The sequence below is a fragment of the Natator depressus genome, chromosome 17, assembly GCF_965152275.1.
Source record: "Natator depressus isolate rNatDep1 chromosome 17, rNatDep2.hap1, whole genome shotgun sequence".
Taxonomy (NCBI): domain Eukaryota; kingdom Metazoa; phylum Chordata; order Testudines; family Cheloniidae; genus Natator; species Natator depressus.
In genome coordinates this window covers 18,759,493-18,782,087 of record NC_134250.1, presented here as the reverse complement: position 1 = coordinate 18,782,087, position 22,595 = coordinate 18,759,493, and the positions used below count along the sequence as shown (strand labels likewise).

The following is a 22,595-nucleotide window of genomic DNA, read 5'->3' as shown; positions in this document are numbered from 1 at the left end:
GTGTCTTTTGGTGCACGGATGCATGAGCTACCACACACTTACTTGGAAGAGGCAAGAGTACGTCTCCTGGTTTAAAATGAAAAGCTGAGCACTTTATGGGGTATTTTCTGGCCGTTGTAAGCAGTCATCAGTTCCCCTTTTATAGACCTAAACACTTACCAGGAAGACCAGGCAATGCAGCAGGAGAGTGTAGAAAAACGCAACAGTGCGAGCTGCCTTGCTGGACAGGATCAGCCGCCCCTACAGCAAGATCAGAACGAGAAACAGATTCAGCCCAGTTAAAGCAAAATTACTTTGGCCACATTATTTTTATTATTACATTAACCACTAGAGGGGCGCCAGCTGAGCTCAGGACCCCAACGTGGTAAGCGCAGAACACACACAGCAGGAGACAGTCCCTGCCCTACAGAGCTTCCAGTCTAAATGGACAAGACAGACAAGTGGGGGAGAAAGGAAGGATTCTGATTCCCATTTTACAGATGGGGAAGCGAGGCATCAGGAGAGAGCAAGTCACTTGCCCAGGGTCACACAGGGTCTGTGGTGGAGCAGGCATCTGAACTAGGTCTGAGCCACTGGAACCCTGAGAGGAGGCATGTTCCATTCCAGGCCGGCCAGAATACCGTATATTCGTTTAAGGTTGTTTACTTTTAAAAACTTTCTTGCATGTTTCAGAGGTAACCAATTCTTTGTACCTGGACAAGGAAGATCATTCTCCTGATTGCCTCATTCTGTTTCGCACTCTGGCCCACTTCATTCCCCTCTCTCCGTAAATCCAAGCAGCCTTACCAAACCTGTAAACAGTGCGTTAAACCTGTGTGCTCAGAGTACATTAAACAAGGTTTCATTCTGTGGCTTTATACCCCAGGCAGCATGCGCCACACACCTGCTCAGACAGACAAAACAGAGCCTGGAAGGTCTGATTAAGGGGTCAGTCCTGCAAGGTGCTGAGTTCTCTGGCCCCAGCAGGCTCAGGGCTTTGGCAGCAATGGGTAGGTCTGCACACCAAGTCTCCGAGTCTCAGAGCCCTGGTCAACTGATTCAGGCTGCAGGGCTAAAGAGCGTAGTGTAGATGTTTGGGATCAGGCTCTGAAACCCTGCAAGAGGGAAGAGGCTCAGAGCCCCGGCTCCAGCCCAAATCCCAACCTCTACACTGCAACTTTTAGCCTTGCAAGCCTGAGTCATCCAATTTGGGCTCTGAGACTTGCTGCTGAAGGTTTTTTTATTGCTGTGTAGATGTACCCAATGAAACTACTCATATGGAGAAAGTTAAGCAGGTGCGTAAGGGTTTTGCTAGATTGAGATGAGTACTCAGAGCCTTGCGAGTTTAAGCCCTGCCCACATACTCCAGCTGCTGTATAGCTAATGGAGGTGATGATTTCAGGGGGCTTTCACATCCCGACATCTGCAGTAGCAAAGCTCGGATCCAAACGCTCTGGGGAAGTTTGTATCTGGATCCAGCAGCTCAGACACGTCTCTAAGGAGGTTTTCATAGCTCAGCCTAGACACAGTATTTGCATTTACACAAACTTCCCAGCCCCTTTGCTCCTTCCTTCTCCTGGGTTCAGGGAGGTGAATTTATTCTATGTTGTTAATTAGCAGCAGCAATGAGAAGAAAAAATTACAGGCAAAATAATTGTTCTTGGCTGAAACGTGCTCTTTACATAGCAAGTGCCAGACTAGACCATCTAGATCAGTGTCCTCTCTGACAGAGATCAGTACCAAGTACTTCAAAGGAAGATGCAAAAAACTCTGCAAGGCTCTTATGGGACAAACTGCCCTCAGGGAAGGTTTCCTCCTAGCCCCCTTTATTCCAGTGTGATCCCCTGCTGCTGCTGCGGAAGTCCCTTTCTAAGAGCAGACTGAAGTACTGGGCTGGCAAGAACTCTGTACAATATGCACAGCACCAGGTACCTTCTGCAGTGCTGTCAGGCCGCTTCAGCTCAAAAATCCTATACCAATCTGAGGCAGAGAAGAGATTTGCATTTAAAAAATTCCTCAAAAATCCTCTTACTAAGATGCACTTGCAACCCCCCCCCCCCCAACATTACCTTAAAGGTCTAGCTTAAACCTACAGATGCAAAAAAGAATTCAGTTTTAGAGCCAGTAATACAGGCTGATAATACAGCATGGCCCAGCCCCTGCCTTGTGCTCTGCAGAGCCTTGGACCCAAAGGATGGGAGAACCAGTGCAGCGGGCATGAGGCTGTGGAAGGAGCAGACTGCGGGAAAGCGTGCTCAGTCCATGTGCAGCTGTAGCATAGACACGGTTTGGAACCAGGAGCAGGGCTCCGCGAACTGGCTACACGGATCCCCTGACTAAATACCCAGCACATCTGGAGAGGGCAGTAGGGGGAATGGGGTAGTGGGCATGGAGCCTGGTGCTTTGAAGTCCTCACAGTCCCTGTGTTGACTTGGGCTGTGCCCAATGAGGGAAGCCCTTGGCCCTCACACTGAAGAAAAACACAAGCCATTAGGAGTTCAGGATGCCCCAAGAGGCCCCTCCTGTCTTTACCAAAGGACCAGGTTGGTTTTTCCCCAGTTAATAGTTTGTTTCCCCTGTTTTCTGATGTCTCACGGTTAGTCCCTAAGCTGCTGACTGGTGGGCATGTGGGAAGGCATTTCTCACCTGGGGCCCTCAGAGACGTCCCTCTGCTGCGCGCTGGTGAGCAGCATCCAAGATGAGCAGCTCATTGTACCAGGTTTTTCCGGGGTAACTAACACTCACCTTTTCCCATCACAGGTTGTGAACTATGGTCCTGTGCAGCCCCCACCTGAGCCTTTTCAAGGTAAGCGACCGATAATGACATTCATACACATTAGATACTTTACATGCTGGGGAGCTATCCCTGGAGACTGTCCCCTCTGTGTATCTCCAGGATGGGCATCTACACTGCCCTGCTAAAATGCCTAAACTTCGACCCAGCAGGCTCATCGGTAGAGATGAGAGGGAGATTCAGCCTCCATGGCCATTGAATCCTGGCCAGGATGTCATTGCAAATTGTGATATGCACACCTGTTCTTACAAGAACTGTGTTGCCATCAAACTGCTCATTTTGGAGAGCAGCAGCAAACAACTGTCAGGTGTTAGTGATGTTCAGTCACTATTGACCTGGGTCAAATCTGAGCTGGTGACTAAAATGGGAAAATCTCCATAGCCCGCTCCTCTGGGACATTCAGGATGCCAGGGAAAACCTAAAACCCCTATCATCATCCAGGATGGAATTGTTTTACAAACATGGGGTCAGAATTTATCTCCCCTTTAACAGCAGAGAAATTCTGGACAAAAGTAAATTCTCATTTAAGCCCCCAAAATTCTACCAGGGGATTTCACAGGATGGAATTAAAGAAACAAAACCCACAACCAAACCAATTCGTTGCTGATGTCCTTTCAGCTACTCTAGGCAATGGAGATCACTACGGAAACAAACAAGATTATGTTCTTAAATATCCAGAGGAATAACTCCCTTAAGTCCGCTTTTTGTAAATGAGTTGCATCAATTCACTGGGGCGCTAGCATTCCACCTTATCCATATTCATGTTGGCATTTGCTTGGATTCTATGCGAATGGTGCAAAGACTGTTTTGCTTGTAATACAGTATATTTTTGTACTGTAGCCAACAATCCCAGATGCTTAACCCCTTCCATGCTGGACTATCAACGCATTACAACACTCAACCCAGTGCCTGAGGCTGCTAACATCACAAACTCAAATTTAAGTCAAATCTTGGGAAAAGCAAGATTTAAATTTGAACTTGGACAACACATTTGTTCAGGGAGGGCAGTGGGAGTTTTGCTATTGATTTCTAAAGTAGCAGGATCTGGCTCCGAGAGTAAGGTTGATAGTGACAGCAAGAGATGTCACCCACGGGCCAGTCACATGGCACTAAGGCACCAGTTCTCTGCCCTCCGTTTCCCCCAAGGAGGCTCCACCTCAGACCCCTTTGATTTGGAACAGCCCTATGTTCTTCTCGCTAACTCCAGCTGATGTTAAAAAGAGCTACATGCACATACCCGCTGAACGGGAGCCCGTTCCCTCTCCACGTGCTGCATCCTACAAGCCAAATGAAATAGATCTGTTCTGACGGACATAACTGCCCGGCTCGCAAAGTATCCAGGAGCTCGATGCGTTCTGACTGCTGAAACCAAACACACCCAGGCTGCGCTGTGAGGGGTTTCAGCCGCTAGAATGGAAATACACACCTTGCGTTGAGTTGTGAAGCACCTTCCAGCCCACTCTGCCAGCTCCACACCTCCTCCCACTGCGTCGCAGAGACGTTACTATTCCAGACACATTCATCCGGTGGCCTCTGCTCGATACCCAGAGAGGGTTTTTATAGCTCTCTTTGAGGGAAGAAGCAGGATGGGGAGGGAGGATTATCTGCCAGCAGGTTTAGTTTTGCAAGGCAGCTTGAATAACGAAGAGGCCACCAGCTGAAAAGTCAGTTGGCAACCATATCAGATCCATCTCTGTGCAAATCAACAACTGCTGGGTGGTGTAAGAACGCAGAGTTAGGACAGCAAATTGGCAATTTCTGGGCCAAATGCTAAGGATCCCAGGGGTCTGGGCTAACACCATTGGAAATACAAAATAATCTTAATCTGTTTGGTGTTTCTCAAAGGTAACTCCAGCCACCCAGGCATTACACTCTGGATCCCAATAGCAATCGGATCCTGTACCCTATGGTACAGTGCCCAGTTACCTCTGCAGCTCTAGTTTAGAGCCTACCTTAATTAGTATAATCCCAAATCCAGTCGCAGGTGCTTGTCTACACTTGTGCTCCCTAACCAGTGAGAATTTTGTTGTCAAATTCCCAGTTTAGACAAGACTTATCCGTGTTACGGGGGAAGGCCATCACGAGAATTCATTTTCCTCTTGACTCCATCGGCTGGCAGGAGGAGACCGCACCTGCTGAGAGTGCTAAGATACCTCCACCTTGCAGAACCACTGCTTTTCTTTCTTTAGGAACAAATGTGCTTAAAACTTGTTATTTAGCAGGAAACCTGTATAACCAAAGCTGCTCTACCCAGCGTGAGTGTTAGTGAAGAGCAGAACTGGGCTATGAGGCATCACACTGGATAGAATTCTGCTTATCTGCATTTTAGAAGCATCATGCTCTGGAATTCATTTTCCCCTCCTCATTGTTCTCCGCTGTTCACTCTTCTCATATCTCACCTTTAACCCCTCCCCCCTTGGATTTAACCTCAGGCAAAGGCTAAATCACATTCCCCTTTCCTCCCTGTAATTAGTTCACAAGAATGCTTATGTCCATTATTACCCCTTTGAAATTACAGCTTCCTTTACCCGCTGGTCTCCTCCTGCCACATTGTGCCTTGCACTCTGCATACGCAATTATGCCAAGCATTTGCTCATTATTTAGTCTCTCATTGTAAAGCACTGAGAGGCGCTTTGTGTGAAGGATGCTAGATAAAAAGTAAATTAAACTGAATTATTGGGCTCTCCAACAGAGTTATTTGGAAAGGAGAAGTGTCAGTGGCACTTTGAACATGTTCTACAAACAGCAGTAAAGCCAGAGACCTGGGGATTTACTGCACTGTACAGGCTTTGTAGTCTCTCTCACTTCATCCGGGATACAGACTAACCCATGGATGTTCTAGCTGAGTCAGCCGGTGGGAAATCATGAGATTATTTTCAGACAAACTGTCCTTGAAGTCCATGGGAATTTTGCCCAAGAAAGCAGCTCAGGAGGTGGTCCCCAGAGACAGAGTTCAAACAACATTCAGGTACTATCACCTCCTCTTTAGAAAGAGATTTAGTGCAAAAATTTGCGAGGGACTCACGTAGCCCTGAGAAGATGCAGCATCAATCTTAATCCCTACCGATAGCATGCCATCTAATTGAGAGGTGGGATCAGGTCTGGATTTCTGACACCAAACAGCCCAAAAGTCCAGGTGTGGGGGATAGTGGAGATTCTGCTCAGAGGTGTCAGACTCTGGGCTCAGGCTAAGAAACTTGAGTTTGGATTTTGAAATCCCATAAAGTTTGGGTGTTGAGATTTGGGATTCCAGTCCTGGCTCCTCTCCAGTAGTGACAATGCCCTTATGTTTGCGTTTTTGCTTTCAACACACAGTATAAGCCAACAATGTGTCTATTTTATGGTTCTAATAAAATTCTTAATGTGGCTTTATATGGTGTTGGTTTTCTCTTTTCCAGTCATTGATTTTTCTTCTGACCATGATTAACGTATTTACTGGTGCCCAATTGCATTTTTTATGCATTTCCTCTAGATAAGGAAGTTACTTGCCTTGTTGTAACTGGAGATGTGTGGTCCCCATTTCTACTGTGGGGTCCGCATGCAGTCTGTGCACCTGAGACCAGAGAATTTTTGCAAGCTGTGTCCATTGGTCTCTGGCTCTGCTTGTGCTCCGTGCTGAGGGTATAAGGGGCAGTGCATACCAGTTCCTTCTCTTCTGTGAATCCAGTCATGATCCAAAGCGGAGGGGAACAAGGGCAAGTAGTGGAATACAGATATCAAATCATCATAACCATCATCAGATCTGCATAGTCTACTGCGGATCATTGGGCCAGCCAGAGTCACCATGGTTGATGGCATTGCACCAGGCATCACGCAGCGAATTTCCTAGATCTAGATCAATCCTGCAAACCCATGAATCTCTAGGGCAGTCCTGTGCATGCAGAGCCGTCCCTTGGGTTCGGCAAATTGGGGCAACTGCTCTTGGCCCCATGATTTGGATGGCCCCATGAGCCGGTGTGATTGGCTGGTACGGTCAGTCCTAGAAGTGACGGATTTGTCACATCTGCTCCAGGGCCCGCACCCCCCGTAGGGGCGGCCCTGAGTGCGTGGCTCCAGGTCGGGTTACAGTGTGCACCCCTTTGCACATTTATGGAGAGATTGGGAGCATGGTGTGTCTTTGTCCATCCTGGCAAAGTGGTCAAAGAGCATGCAAAGTTGCGGCTGAATATAATGAGCAACTGAAGGAGGGCCAGATGTCTGCGAGATTGTGGCCTTTTACACAAAGTCAAACCACTTTATGCGCAAGATTTGGCGCTGATAGCATCTGGAATGCCTCTAGCCACTGCAAGTCTATCAATAAGAGGCGCCAAGTTTCTGACTGGCATAGCAATACAGATAGTACACAGGTTTGATAGATCCTTGTCTCAGGGCAAAGATGGTTTTGCATCCATTAGTGAGATATGGGTTTCATGCAGGAAGGTGGTAAGACCTAGTTATTGGAGGATGTCCAGTTTACTATGACTGTTTGAACTTTGCTTACAGCCTGCTTAGATGAACTCATCAACACTCTCCATGGTACTCAACCCCACCTGCACCAGGGGTTCTGGTGGCCTAACTCTGATATTCTGGACCTTTGTCTTCTGCCATGAGACATTCAACCCCATAGTGCAGTCAGTGTCTTGCAGACTTTGGAGGGCAGGGCTGATATTCTTGGTCTTCTGCACAAGCAAGGCGGCATCGTAAGCATAGTGAGCACTTCTTGACCAACCTTGATTCCGATGTATGGAGCAGCAAGTCCTAATATCCAGTAGATAGCTCGACAGACTAGTGTTGGGGCGAGAATGCATCCCAGCTGCATACCTGAGGTTGTGTAGGAATGTGGTGAAACCCATGAACCAACGTGCACAGTCACACTGGTACCAGTGTGAAGATTTAGCAGAATATCTGGAACACCAGCTCCTTTCAGTGCGAGCCAAAGTGCTGACCCATCAATCAAAAGCTGCTTTGACATCAATATATGCCACATGAAGAGAGCGGTTGATTCTCAGTGCAGCTCAGCCAGAAGCCGGAGAATAAGGACAGTATCCATGGTCAATCGTCCAACAGTGAAACTTGTTTGCTGTGGATGATGATGTCTGTTAAGGAGCAGCTGCATCCTACCAAGCAGAACGTGAGCAAAGACTTTTCCAGGGACCAATAACAATGAGATCAGCCTGTAGTTGCCACACTCAGTGCGAGATCCTTTGCCCTTGTACAGGGCCACTCTCATGCCATCTTTCCATTCTGCTGGCACTCTGCCTGATGCCCACACTTCTAAGAATAGTTGATGCACGCTGATGCTGCCTGGTTCGAGGACACTTCTGAGCAGCTCACGGGGAATATGATAATTGCGTCTGGGCTCAAAAAGCATCCCATTACGTTGTGGTGGCGTATGCTGCCTTAGGATTTGTCTGCACGAACAGTTCCTGTTTCAAAGTGGTGCAGCTCAAAGTGCCGGAAGGAACTTCTAGTGCACAGTAGCATGGTGCATACAGACTATCAGTGAGCAGCCGGTAGTGCGAGTTCAATTTACACCCCCGCTTGTCTCCTCCTGTTTGTATAGAAGAGCCCTTAGTGAGTGAGATGACAACTAGTGGCTAGTCCCAGCAACTATAACAGCCTGCTATTTACTTACAGTTAAAGGGATCCCCTGTTTAGCTCACGTGGTAGGAGCAGATGCTGACAATCCCCATTTCTGGCTGTTGTGTCTGTAAATATGCAGCTGCAGTTTGTTAGAAATACATAAAGCCGGCCATGGGAATGAGTTTTGGCACCTGCAGGAATTCCAGGTAAAAATGCTCTACTTTTAGGTAGAGATTTGGAAAGCCACAAGGGATTTAGGCACACAGTTCCCAATAGTTTTCATGGGAATGGTCTCCAAATCCCCTAAATCAGCTTTGTAAATCTTAGCCTCATAACCAGCCCCTGTAATCTTTCTTTTGCGTCAGTCTCTAAGTACAGTATAACCTTGCTACATTAGTTACTGCAGCTGTTCTCTTTGCATCTCTGAAGTGCTGAGGAAACGTACAAGCCAACTACACATTTAGCAAATCCTGCCCCTCAAACAGAGTTAAAGGCACAATGGAACCAGACAATCTATTGCCCCAGAACAGAGTAGCAGCCGTGTTAGTCTGTATTCGCAAAAAGAAAAGGAGGACTTGTGGCACCTTAGAGACTAACCAATTTATTTGAGCATAAGCTTTCGTGAGCTACAGCTCACTTCATCGGATGCATACTGTGGATGCATACTTTCCACAGTATGCATCCGATGAAGTGAGCTGTAGCTCATGAAAGCTTATGCTCAAATAAATTGGTTAGTCTCTAAGGTGCCACAAGTCCTCCTTTTCTTTTTGCCCCAGAACAGTCATCCCTGTGCACATGCAGTGATCTACAGTATGTTGCCACTGAACACAGACCAGTCCCCCTCTATTAAAGAAAAATGGTGCCCGGTAGGTGCAGACCTGCATTGCAGGAAGTGTGGAGTGGCAAATGCCCCAGCGCCAGTTCCAAGCAATAGTGTCAGGGAGACGCAATGCCTCCCAGAGAGCACAGTTGTACCACCTTGTACTAGGTTGTAAAGCCCCTCAGTGGCAGGCCAGTTCTGCTCACTCAAGGACATGGGCAAGGGCTATGACCTCACCTTTTCCCACCCAGCAAGGCACAGTCAACCTACACAAGGATCGGCCCGAATCTGGCCTGGTAGGCATAAAACAGCTGTTGCATCTGCAAATGAGAGCTAGCGCTGCACGTGCCATTGCACACCCAATCTTTTGAAAACCAGGCCCTCTGCTCAGTTTCCTCCTGTGTCACACGAGGTTAACACTCAGGAGTGTTACATGCATGTAACAGGACAGGGTATTCTGAAGCCAAGGCTATGTTTTTGCTGCCAGAAAGGGGTGTTTGTACAGCAAGACAGCTAACACGGGTGAGTCATCTCGCGGTAAAATCCTAGTGGAGACAGGACAAAAGTAGTTTTTACCTTGATGTGGCTCGATGAGGTCAACAACGTGCCCCCTCACGGAGCTGAACTCGCCTACTTACAGCAAGGTAAAAACCTCTTTGCCTTGAGCACGAGGATTTTACAGCGAGACAGCTGGCTCCCGTTAGCCATCTTGCTGTAAAAGCAACGCTGTTTCTGGCAGTGAAGTCATGGCCTTCAAGCGACTGGCGTTTGTCAGATGCTTTTGGCTCCTCAGCTGGAAGGTGCTCTAACAGGTGACGTATTATAGTGCTTGTAATGTCAGGGAATGACTGATCACAGGGCAAGGAGCCAGGGGAAATTATTCCCCCCCCAGCAGCACGTCTGTAGAAAGCATCTGTGCTGGAGCCAGAGTTTGTGTGTATAGGGGTGGGGGTGGGAACTTCCTGCTGACTTACTGTGGATGAAGGAGACTTGGAAGTTTTTCAGCTCAGGAATATCACGCATGTCAAGTCTTCTCCTCTTGTTTTGCCAAAGGACAAGAGAACGGGTAGGAGCTTTCTTAGCCCTTAACTGATGGGCGGGGGCGGGTGGGCGGTTGAATCTCTCCTTCCTAGCATATGAGCTCACTAGATGTTGATAAAAACAAAGGCCTGGATCCTGCTTTTGTCCCCCCGGCCCTGCAGATCAAGGGGCCCTAACGTTGCTCTAGTCAGATTCAAGACGACCCTCCTTGTGTAGGGGCGTCATCAGTGGTGCAGAGCTGGTGTAGGCATAGTGGCTCCTCTGCTGCCACTATTCCCCACCCCTGCTATGGTTGGCAGAAGGGGTGTGACCAAGGAAAAGAGGGTGTGGCTAAGGTGTCCAGACACGCTGCTGATCCCCAGCTGCCCTAGCATCCCCTTTAGGGCTGTTGGTTGCTGGTGCAATTTAGAGCAGCAGGAGAGATGCCCCAACTTACAGTGGGGGACCAGTCGGGCTCACTGAGACCCAGGACCAGGGGAGTATAAAAGGAGGCTTTAAAGCCAACTTCACCGCTCTTGCCAAGGCATGCTGTGTGCTTTTCAGCTGCAGAGGAGAATCTGGGCCTAAGACTTTTAAACAGTGCCTAAAAATCTCTTCCCCTCTCAATTATTCCAGTTTCACTTCCTTGGTACTTGGGATTTCCCCCTTCTAGTAAGTGTCCAGTTGTCCCGAGTCTTCCAGAAAAAGCAGGGTAACAAAGAACTGAAGAGCAGAAAACAAGCAGATTTTTAAAATAACCACTGAGGCCTCCATAATCCATTACACAGCAGCAGAAAGGAGACATCTTCCCTGTACACTCCCCCGGCAACACACCACCTTTTGTGCACTACACACCACCTTCTGCAAGTCACCTTTAACTGATGTAAAGGGAAAAAGCCAAACCGGTCTAAAAGAACATTCTCTTAAATGAAAGCCAATGCAAGCTAACCATCTGCCCCCCTCCTACCCCGGTTCAGGACACCATGTCATGTGAGTCATGTGGCCATGGGCTGGGTCTGAGCTTTGCCCCCTCAGCCATTCTGGAATCCCATCAGCTGTGATGCAAACACCCTGATGAAGGGACAGCAAGAGAGGAAACATTTGTCCTTATCTCCTCTTCTGAAGTGGAACCATTTGCAAAGACTCAGTAGGAGAGTTAAGAGTGGAAGAAGCGACTGTCTGTCCTTATTAACTTGTGAGGTCCAAGTGGTGTCAACAAAACATACGTAAAATGATCCACTCTGAGCACACCGAGCTGGGATCCAGTGCTCAAGAGCTCAGAAAACAGGAGGTTGGTGGAGCATATTTGACTTGAGATAAATGTTTATAACCAGAAGAAAATGTACTTGGCTGCTACTTTTCAGAGGTCCCTTTGCTAAGAGTGAAAGTATTTGTGCTTAAAAAAATAGTTTCCTTCACAGCTCATCTTCCCATGCAAGAACTGGCTGCAGAGAAGTCCTAGTTCTGTATTTGGGACATCAGCCTGGTGCCATTGTGTCTGAAACTAGGATGTCACAAGTACAGCATGATTTGTAGCTCTGCCACAGGATCAGAGGGGGGCAATGCTGGCTTGAATGGCAATCAGCAAACCCAGAAAGGAAAATTCTGTGAAGGATCTGAAAGTGTGCAACCCTGTACACAGGAGTGTGTGAGGTTTGGCAATTTCTGAAGAAGGAAGGTCCTTGTTGAAAGCAAAGAGACCAACAAACTCTTTGGCATGAGGAGAGCAACAAATGGAGACAGAGAATTATGTACTGTAGGTGACCTGCCAGCACTTACCATACTGAGGGTGGCTTTATCCCAAGGACTGAGGCTCAGATATTTCCTCTGGCGTTCCTGAAAGTAAATGGCACAAGAGGTTTCATTTGGGGCTAGAAGTGCTCATTTTAGGTTTGGAGAAATATAGGGGAGGCTTGTTGCATGCCAAAAAACCAAGCAGCACTTCCTACCTCTCATGGAAGGGAGGGATGTAAGTGGTAGGCCAAGATTAACTGCCCTCTACTCCCAAATCTACCCCTCCCCAATGTTCTTACTCTAGCAGTTTGATGTCCAGATGTCAGCTACTACCTGCCTCTTCACAAAGGGTCCAGAAGGGTCAAAGGGTTTCTTTCCACCTTGTTACTGTAATTATTTATTGCTCAATTTTCCCAATCAGTATTACTCTGCTGCCATTGGCATTTGGGCCATGCAGCTGTGGAGCAGAGAGGTAGTCTCAATACACATCTGGGAGCCTGGAGCTACTGCGTTATCACCCTGACTCCTTCAATGGTCAGGCCCAAGGCTCAACCTCTGCTTCAGCTTCCCCATCTGTAAAATGGGGATAAATACCACTGCCCTGCCTTCCTGCCGGGGTGCTGGGAGGGAGGAATATGGAAAGGACTTTTTAAGATTAAAACAGCAGGATGAACAGTGACCCTGCATGAACTGACAGGTGCTGGTTGTACAGAGAGAATGAGTGAGCACAAGGCAATTTCTTCCATACCCCATGGTCGGCAATGGTCTGGGTGTGGAATCCCAGTCCCCAGCCTGCTCCCAAGCATCCCAGTGGACAGAATGCTCCATCCAGCTGGAGAACAGGAGAGGTTTTGGCTGGCATTGGGCAGCAAGCTAAATGCAAGACTGAATTCTAGAGAATGGGCCAAACTCAGGGGTGATGTGTGTAACCCATCAGATGCAAGTGGCTAAGTCATGCAATTCATGCTGATCTTCCATTCAGAGTGTTTGCAGGAGAGATGCAGCCTATAGCATATGGGGATTTTGTCTGGCGTAAAATTCAGCACTGGAGTGAGAAGGCACAACTCCTGCTGGAGCCAATGGGGCTGTCCTTCCTACAGCAGAACGGAACTGGGCCCCCAGGAGGCTTGGGGATGGTCTAAGTACAAGGTGAAGTGCATGAGGGTGGCTAGATTTATCTTACACCCTCTTGTTAGCTGCTGTTCTAGCTACACCCCCTTGCTGGTAGGTTACTCTTGTTTTGCATCCAACAGCTTGGTCCAAGTTACACACAGCATCTAACACCCACCCTGCTTCATCAGTGCTGAAACTGGCTTGGGAACCCCCACAACAGGTCCATGTGCTTACTCCAAGCTGTATTTGGCCCTGGGATCGTGAAATAATTCCCTCCCCCCCCCCCAAAAAATAACCCCCAAACCAAAGAACTCCTTCAGTCTAAGAAGTTTGGGGGTGGTGAGGGTTATGTGTGTGAAAACTTTTGCTTGAATGGAAAAATGCCATTTTAACTGTCTCTCTATAGTGGACCCAGTAGAGCAACACCCCGTTTTCTAACTGCCTGGTTCATCACCCTGGAAGGCATTTCCCTCACTGACAGGCCCAGACCAGCCAGCTGGGAACACAGACAGGCCTGGGTAAGGAAGCCTGCTCCATGGTTCTTGCGGCTAGCCAGGGGCCTCTTCCCTTCCCATGCACCAAGACGTCTCTTCCACCAGCACAGGCTGGGCGAGAACATTACAGCAGCCATGAAACATACAGCAGTGCCCCTTTGTCATGCTTAGGCTATGGATCAATACAGGATGGGAGACAAAGCTGTGATCCAGCTTCAGGGAGTTTACTAGGGGAGCGCCACCCCCACCCACCCACCCACTTTTCCCCAAAGCCGTTCTGTGACTAAGGGCTGTCTATGGTTATGAATTAGAATGAGCCTTTCAAAGCCCTGGTGTTGCTCTTCAGCTACCAGCTTCAAAAGAGCACCACATGAGAAGACGTGTAGGCCCATGCACTGAGCTGCCCATGAAGTGCTGTGGGACATGCGTGTCCTGTGCACGCCAGTCCCCTGGAATGGAGCTACCCGCTGTTAACTCTTGGGGGGGAGGCAAGGAGAGGAGGAGTTTGGAGGGAACGTGAAGAGTGAGAGAGCATGAGAGAGACACCCCCCCACACACACTTAACTAAGATACTAAATGTCAAAATATTCTGGTGTGCTAATCATTTAGGACCCAATCTAGTGAGGTGCTCAGTGCGCCCAACCCTTGTGGTCTTCATGGGGAGGGGAGGGGAGGGGAAGGCAACTCAGCCCCTTGCCAGACTTGGCCCTCGGGAGCAGAGAACCCCTCTGGCTTTCCATACCTTCCTGCTGAAAGAGGAGAAGGGGTCCAGGCGCTCTTCGTACTGGGTGGAGTAGCGGAGCTCCGTGTCGTCACTGCTGCCACCCTACAGGAATCAAACAAGAAGTTAGCTTCCTTCGCCTCTGCTGACAGCTGGGCTGGGCGACACAAGAGTTACTCTCTACGCCGTCCTTTCCTGGGAGCAGATGGCTCCCTGCAGCACCATTCACCCACTGGAGATCTCCAGTTCTGCTTGGGACTCTACATTCACTCCCAAGCAATGGGGAAGTGGAAGACTTAGCCAGGCAACGTTCTTTGCTCACCCTAATTAATTTTTGTAATTAAAAGGGGCACCTTAATTAATTAAGGGCATTCCGCCAAGTTTCTGCCCTTTGCGCACACGCCCGCACACATTGGGGCTGGAGAGCTCAAAAGAGACTATCACTCTGAGAAGGTTTTAAGTGGATTCAGCATCCTACCCCATAAATGCATGGTTCATTCCTTTAGGCAGAACCACAGGAATTGGATGCTGGGATGGAACACTGAGCCACTGCAGAGCGGATTCTGCATTTGGTGGTCCTTCTAGCAATAGTTATATTGGGACACTGACACCTCAAAGGGCTTGGGTGATCTTATACCCACTTTACAAACGAGGAAACCAAGGCACGGAGACATCAAGTGACTTGCCCAAGGTTATGCCGAGAGGGCTTGATTCTCCCCTGCCTTGCCCCCGGTGATAGTCACTGACCCCAGTGCAGAGTGGGTGTAAAATGCTTCCTACTCAGGAGCACAACTCCTTGCACAGGTAGGAGTGACTAGGCAATGGGGAATCAAGACTAGAATCCAAGTCTCCCGACTCCAAGCCCCACTCCCATCACCCCAGACAATCCCTGCTCAACTGCACATATGGTGGTAGCCTGTGCAAGTCTGTGCACAGGGTAAAAACTCAGTCCTATGGCAGAGTTGATCAGTGCTCCAAAGTTGGTCTTGCACACTCAAGCAAAGCAGAAAAGGCCATTTAAACAAAACCTTTTCATTTAACCAGCAGTTTTGTGTTTCCTTAGCTCCTGGTTTTAGGTAAATAACAGCTTCATATTACACCGCCCACCTCCTCAGCTGCATGATCGAACAACAAAGTCAGAATTATCTGTTTGCAACACCACAAAATGTTCTTGCCATGGAATGCTTAGGATGTCACAACTCCAGCATAATGTCCCTGACGGATCAGGTGAGAGAGGGGGAGGGGCTCAGAGGGAGGAAAACACTATTTAAACACACATCTATTAGCAGACAAAAGGGCAAGGGAAATTGTGAAAACCCCCTGAAAGGGGGTGAGAGATGTAGATCTTATTTAAGCAAGTTATGTTCTCAAGTAAGCTACATCCTGATCTCAAGTTTCTCCCAGTATGGAAGTTCCCATTTCATAACCTTATAGACGGCTCTGGATTAAACTAACAATGAGCACTTCTTGAAAACCCTACGTGAGGCTACAAGTCTGCAAACTGTGTTCCAACTTATTAAAATATCATCCAGATTCCAAGCCCACTTACTGATTCCTCCCCAAATTCCTTGACAACATTGGATGTACTCGGGTAAAACAATGACCTCCTCCAAAGCGTTTTAGCTCATACAAACAGTGCATAGTGTGGACACAGAGTCAGTACAATGCATTGGATCTCATGGCATGTCTGAATGGATAATAATTTCCAAGAATTGGTATGTGCAGATTTACTGATTTGGTGCTAACTTTTCATGCTTGGGTCCGATTTGCTGCTCTTGCTTTTGGATTTTCCCACTTGTTTCTTTGCCATTGGGGGTTTAAGTAGGCTTAAAACATAGCAACTAAAAAATGTAGAATCCCCTAGGGTGCTGGAGTTTGGTGCTCTGTCAACTTGTTCTATTTATGCATTGGTATCTTATGATTCCATATCTGCCTGCCTCAAGCTTTAATTATGAGGGTGCATCATATTTACAATGCTGCTGTTAGCCAGCTGTCCCCTATTTTTCCATCTCTGCAATGTCTTTGTCATCATCACGATTTTAAAATTATGATGTTGACCTTTAAGATGTCTTTCAAGTCTCATTACTACATGTTCCTTGTTGTTCTGTCCAGTCATCCAGCCATGATCTTGTGGTTCTTTCTCAGCAGGGTAAATCCCAAGTTGCATAAACTTTAGTGAATATGCCCCTATTCTCTGGAATATGATACAAAGGCCACTGCATCTCAGAGTCCTTGGCTTAGATTAAGTCCCAGTTTAGGGCTCATGCATTCATTATATGCATGCCTTATTTTATGGTCTTTGATTATTATTTTTAACCAGTCACATGTCTCATTAGGTTCTCTATGTTGTCACCCTCCATGGTGGTTTGCTATACATGATACAGTGCTCCTTGTACAATGAGGATGATATTCTGGTGTAGTAAATACAGAGACACACTCTTCCATTTTAATAGGAAAAGTAAACATAACAACATAAGGCCCAACCCAGTTCGTCCCTTATGAGAAGAAGAAGAGATGCCCAGGGTTAGGTCTTTAATATATATAGAACCTTCCTCCAGAAGGATCCCAAAGAAATTTAAGATATTGATCCATAAAATGGATTCAGTTCACCCACTACTGAAATGCAGCCACCTCTGGGGTGAAACACAGCATCTGTAGCACAGCAGAGACCACCACCACCCAGCAGGTCAGGACAGGAAGCAGATTTTTAGGACAGCTTTCCTACAGTGTATCTAGTTTCATTTTAGAGCTATCACATAAGGTTTGGACATAACTGGACATTGCAGCTTGAAGACACAGCTACAATGAAAACTCTTCAAATGTGAGCTTACACAGTTTTCTTAACAGTTGTGAGAGGGTCTCTTTGACCACTGGCATGGAGGGAGATTTCTGCGTATTAAAATCCCACCTGTGTGCCAAGGGAGAAAGTCCTCATACATCAGACATTCTAGCAAGCAACAAGGAGGGGAGATGATGGTTGAGTATTGCTTGAGCAGCGATGTTTGAGTATTGTGGGGCCGTGTACACCTTTACGCCTTTGTTTTATGTTTGTGTATTACTGAGAGGCTTATTCTCTCGTTACGTGCTTTAGCCTCTCCACTTTTGAGTATGACAGACCCACAGGATTGCTGGTACATTCTGTACTAGGAAAGGTCAGTGGCTAGCACCTTGTGAAGGAGATGAGCTCTCCCTGCTGGCCAGAAGGGGTTCAGTAAGAGGCACTACAGAGTTTCTAGTTCAGGACAGCAGGAGAGAGGTGATTCTCTCTCTGTCTGTCACCCGTCATCACTTGCAATTGCACATGAAGAACGGAAATCAGTTGCCACTCTGACGTAGCGTGCAGGGGAAAGCGCAGAAAACTGGTGACTAATGCACAGGAAACAAAGCCTTTTGTCACGAACTGTAATCTCAGAGGTCGCCACTCCACAGTTCCGGAGATCAGTGAGTTGAATGAGCATATTGTTCTGTGATAGGGAACACGTGCCACATAAATCTCTTTGTTAAATTCCTCAGTACAACTCTTACATGCGGTGGGACGCAAGAGTGAGTCACTTTTTGACACCGGCTGAATTATTTCTCAGACTCTGAATAATTTCAGGAGTTATTTGTTTTAACTCCTTGGTGCCAGGCCAGTCAGGAGCAACTATGACCCTGCAGGTGGAGAACAAGTGTGTGAACATCAAAGCATATTGCACTGGCTCCTTCTGGCAGGAAAGGCCAACTCTTGGCCTCAGAGGGTAGCTCCATTAGTGAGATGTTTAAAACCAGACATTAGCAATTATACGGGAGGGAGATGGGGGGTGTGTGTGTGTGTGTGACCTAAGGTGGAGAGGACAATCCTGAAGCAGCAGGGAGATGGCCCAAGTGGTCTGATATTGTAGATCTTTTCCATCTCCAATTTGTATGATTCTGAGTCTTGCATGTAGGATTTATAGGGGCAACTTTCCATCAAGCTACTCCGCACAAAAAGGATAAGGTGACCTACAGACAGTATTATGGCATTATATAGGTGTCCCCAATCATGGAAAGTTTGGACTACCCAAAGCCAAGGAACTGGACAGGCAGGATAGGCAATTACTGTGGTCTGATGGTGGTTTTAGGCATGGGTTAAGCAGGTTTGAGTGAAAAGATTCAGTGTCATCCTAACCGACTTAGTCCTTTGCAAATGAACAAAGACAGTTACATGTATTTTCCAGTTCCCCAGTACGTGCAGTGGATCTCCCAGAATGGGGAAGCATTAGCCTCCAAGGGACAACAGCTGAGATGGAGACAGGCTCTGCACTCACCCGGCCAGGGTAGCTCTGGAGGAACTTGATCTTTTCATACAGCTTGATATTATCAGCTCTCATGTTGTCCAGTTCACTTTGGAGAGCCTGCATTGTGTGCTGCATCATGCGGTTCTCCTGCAACACACAGAACAAATTCTGCTAGCTGGGGGCCCAGGGTTTGCAGATTCTTTGGGAAGGGAAATGGTGACCTAACTTGTCCTGTGGCAGAAATAAAACCCCCTCCCAAGCACTGTATAAGTTGCTGGGCTGAGTACAGCAGAGACAAAGAACAGATACAATCAGCAAAGGGTTTACCTCCAAGGAGGGTCCCTCCAACCACAGATCAAAATGAATGACTGTAAACAAAAATAGGGAGAGAGAACTACTCTAGCTTGGGGTTCAACACAGTCCTAATGGACTTCAACCCTAAGAAGTGCAATAACTGCCCAGAAATGCATGGCTGGGAGTGTCTTTTTACCATAATATTAATCCCTAGCTCTTATGTAGCACTTGTCATCAGTAGATCTCCAAGTGTTTTACAAAGGAGGTCAGTATCATTATCCCCGTTCTACAGATGGGGAAACTGGGGCAGAGAGGGGCTGTGACTTGCCCAAGGTCACCCAGCAGACCAGTGGCAGAGACAGGGATAGAACCCAGGTCCAGCATTCCAAAGTCAGGTCTTTGTAAGCAGCCTAACATACCGCTTCTAATTCTTGGTTCCTTGTACGGAAGCGTTCCCTCTGACTAGAGATGATGGACAGCAGGGAATCCATCTGCCCCTCGGGAAGTGGAGTGCTGGGAGATGATGGAGGATAACCTAGGAAGCAGAGCTAACCGTGAGAGACCATCCTCAGTCAGCAGACATTCAAGGAAGATAAATAACACATGGCACTTCTATGGCACCCTCCACCGGAGGGTTCAAAGGACTTCACTGATGGCTATTTAATGCAGCTGGATGGAAAAACTTAGACAAAACGTTTTTTTCTCTCAGAATTTGCCAATTCACTGAAATTGAAATGTTTTGCAGAGATTGTTCAATTTTTACAAAATTCCTCTGGAAACCGGCAGGGTTCCAATAAAAACCTGCCCAGTTTCCTATCAGCTGCCCTGCCCCAGTCCCCAGCAGCCCCGGCTCTCAGGCTCCTAGGGTGCCCTGCTCCTGGGAAGCCCCCCAGGCAGACCTGGAGCCGGGACTCCCAGTAGAGCTGGGTGGAGAATGGTAATTTCATTTCCCGGAGAACTTTGAACATTTTTTTCCATTGCAAATTGGAATGAAACCAAATTTTGAACATTAAAAATCCTCTGGGAAAGGGAATTACTGTTCCCTGCCCAGCTCTAGTGATTAATCAAAACTTAACTCTCCCCAGGCGATAGGTGTTATTATCCCTATTGTCTGGGGCCAACTAATCTCTACACACCTTAGGGGGAAATGTTCCCCAAGGCAACCCCATTGGCCCTGTTAGGAGAGAAGGCACTGTCACTTGCCCGCAGCACCTGCTCACAATGTGCTGGTTCCCAGCAATCCCCGGCTGGGCTGGTCACACTCCCTATCCAGTGAATCTCTCCCACTTTCTGGGCTGCACTGACTCCCCTCCTGGGGCAGGTTTTGCAGTAGTGGAGACACTGGCAAAGGTCTCTTCAGCCCCTTCTCTGTCCCTTTCCAAAGCCTGTGAAATGGTGCCAACCACTTTATTTTTTTCACCTTAGCCTAACAAAGTGCCTCTGTTTCATCGCTCTTCAAAAATTCATTGGTTGCTTGCTGGGCTAAAACAATTGTTTATTTCCTACGCCGGGGACTGGGAACTGCATCATGAAGCTGCCTGGAACATGCCTGGCTGTGACTGGGGTCAGAACTCTCATGACTACGTAACCCCACTGGATGGCTGTCCCCGCCACTGGCCTTGTGAATGCGGTCAGGCATCTCTAGGGGTTTACACAGGACAGCAGAAGATAAATATGTCCTAGAAGGCAGCGAAGTCTACACAGTGGAGCTATTCATAGCAGCAGGATGGGTGGCTTCAGGTTGTTTTTGCTTGGTGGAACCGTTGCCATGAAATTGTTTATCATTCTACTTAAAAACCTTTCTAAACAAAAAGGAAAGGAAATGGGTTCTTTTCCAGTGGAGCCAACAGTCATCATTTATTTGATTCATTTTCTCCCACAGCCCTTGCAGCGAACAGCAAATGTAAAGGAAACATTTAGCTCTCTGGCTCTGGAGGGGATTCACTGTGGAATGATCAAAAGTGGAAGCGCGGGGTATTTTAGTTTCAGTCTGAATTCTATGTGTATGTGAAAGGAACAGTGGAGCGGCTACAGGGGGAGGCTGATCTGCTGTATTGTCTAGGGCTGTACTTTAGGGAGAAAATATCAGAAGAAGCAACAGTCAGTGACTCTGCACAGTGAAAACCAAGCAAGCAAGTATTCTTGGTTAAACCCCTTCCCAAGACTGTCAGCATTTGTTCTTCAACAAGACAAATCTGCTACAATAAATTAGTGACAGGGTGGGATGAACCTCTGCATGCAGGTGAATCTCTTCTGCAGCAAAAGGATGGAGGAACTTGCTGAGGAACAATGGCTAACAAGGGTTGATTTTGAGGGATGATCTCCCAGAAGCTAACAGGAGATGGAGGTGCTCAACACTCCTGAAAACCAGGCCCAAAGAGAGTTTAATAAAATGTCTATGCCTACTTCGGAATTAATGGCTGTTATGTTGCACACCATGGCCACCTTGAGCGTCAGGATAGAATGGATTTTTCAGCTCTGAAAGCACAGATCCTGACCATTAAGGTAACGGAGAATCCCCACCAGCTGTCCGCAGTAGAGTGCCTCAGCAAACCTCAGCACACCCTTCAACTGGATCTCCCATAACACAGCTGCTTCCCTTGCATGGTTAACTTACTACTTACAAATGCGACCCAGTTAGGTACTCAGCAAGTTCAGCGTCTGGTGTATGGACTCCATAGATAGTATGTAAAGCCCCAGTGTCTGTGCTAAACTCCCTGGAACACACAGCTACCAAACAGCAAAGCACGACCTGGACTCAGTCCAGGCTCTTACCATAAAAGAGGGCTGTAGCTTCCTTAATGGGGTCTGGAATCGTCTCTAGACTGTGAACAGCAGCACCCTGGGTGGAGAAATCAGATGTGAATAGGAACTCTTAGTGTAGGTGAGTAGCACAGGTCTGAAGGTGAGGAAACCCCGATCAGAGCAATAGTTCATCAAACGCATTCTCCTGTCCCACTTGTGGCCCATACCAGGTTCTTTGGTGGTGGTTTTAAGATTATGCTTTCCCATGTTCTGGGAACGAGGGCTACACATTACGAAGTTCATGGGCTGAACTGTGGAAATGACGATGGTCAAAGTTCTGATATCCTTCCCCAGGGACATTTTCATTGCATTGACTCCGGTTGGCTGTACCCAGTGCTTCAGTCCAGCCAGCAGCATGAAGTTTCAACCCACCTAAAAGGCCTGAATATAAATGTGCAAAGAAGCAGAATGCAGGCAGACTCTGAAACAACAGACGCCAGAAGCGTCTGAGAGAGCTCAGGGAGAACTGGAGTCTGGGGTGAGGAAAACAACAGAATGGAAATCAGGAGAGCAAACATGGCTCTAACGTGTCAAGCCCAATAAGGGTGGGCCGAACAAGGAAAAAGGCACCTCTGTCCAAATCTCAAACCTGAACCTTTTCTTAATGTTAGGATAAATTTTGGTTTAAGTTCCTCCTTTCTGTTTTCCCAGCAGGTTTCCCCATCATTGCTGAAATCCTTCTCAGAAGGTTTGCCAACCCCTCCAGGGTCCTCGTGGTGGTCCTCAACTCTTGTGAGGAATGGGAACACTCTAGAGTTGGGCGTAAGGAGGCAGAGATGAATTCTGGGGCCTAGGGAAACTAGAGCAGGAAATATTTTTATAGATCAGTTAACTCAGCAGAGAGAATGAAGAACTGAGAGCCTAGCTTGGAGTAGCGCAGAGGTTTTTAAGGATGATGGGAGTGGGATGATGGAGAAGATTTTGAGGGATGTACGGTATCTGGAATAGTAGAAGGGGAAGGAGAAGGGCTAGAAGGCAGAGAAGTGGGGGAGAGGAAAAGGAA

At 47.6% G+C, this 22,595-nt stretch overlaps 1 protein-coding gene and 1 long non-coding RNA gene across 2 annotated transcripts in view; one reads left to right on the top strand and one right to left on the bottom strand.

Moving 5' to 3' along the window:
- Window positions 1-22,595, bottom strand: part of CUX1 (cut like homeobox 1) — a 399,694-nt gene that overhangs the window by 8,605 nt on the left and 368,494 nt on the right. The window contains exons 16-21 of the mRNA XM_074975052.1: window positions 21,563-21,629; window positions 19,207-19,322; window positions 18,524-18,640; window positions 14,259-14,342; window positions 11,955-12,011; window positions 160-240 (exon numbers count right to left, since the gene is read on the bottom strand). Coding sequence (XP_074831153.1) covers window positions 160-240; window positions 11,955-12,011; window positions 14,259-14,342; window positions 18,524-18,640; window positions 19,207-19,322; window positions 21,563-21,629 — 522 coding nt within the window. The remainder of the gene's footprint in view (window positions 1-159; window positions 241-11,954; window positions 12,012-14,258; window positions 14,343-18,523; window positions 18,641-19,206; window positions 19,323-21,562; window positions 21,630-22,595) is intronic.
- LOC142000629 (uncharacterized) overlaps window positions 1-22,595 on the top strand; it is a 91,561-nt gene that overhangs the window by 65,179 nt on the left and 3,787 nt on the right. The window contains exon 3 of the long non-coding RNA XR_012642282.1: window positions 2,740-2,785. This is a non-coding gene — a long non-coding RNA (uncharacterized LOC142000629). The remainder of the gene's footprint in view (window positions 1-2,739; window positions 2,786-22,595) is intronic.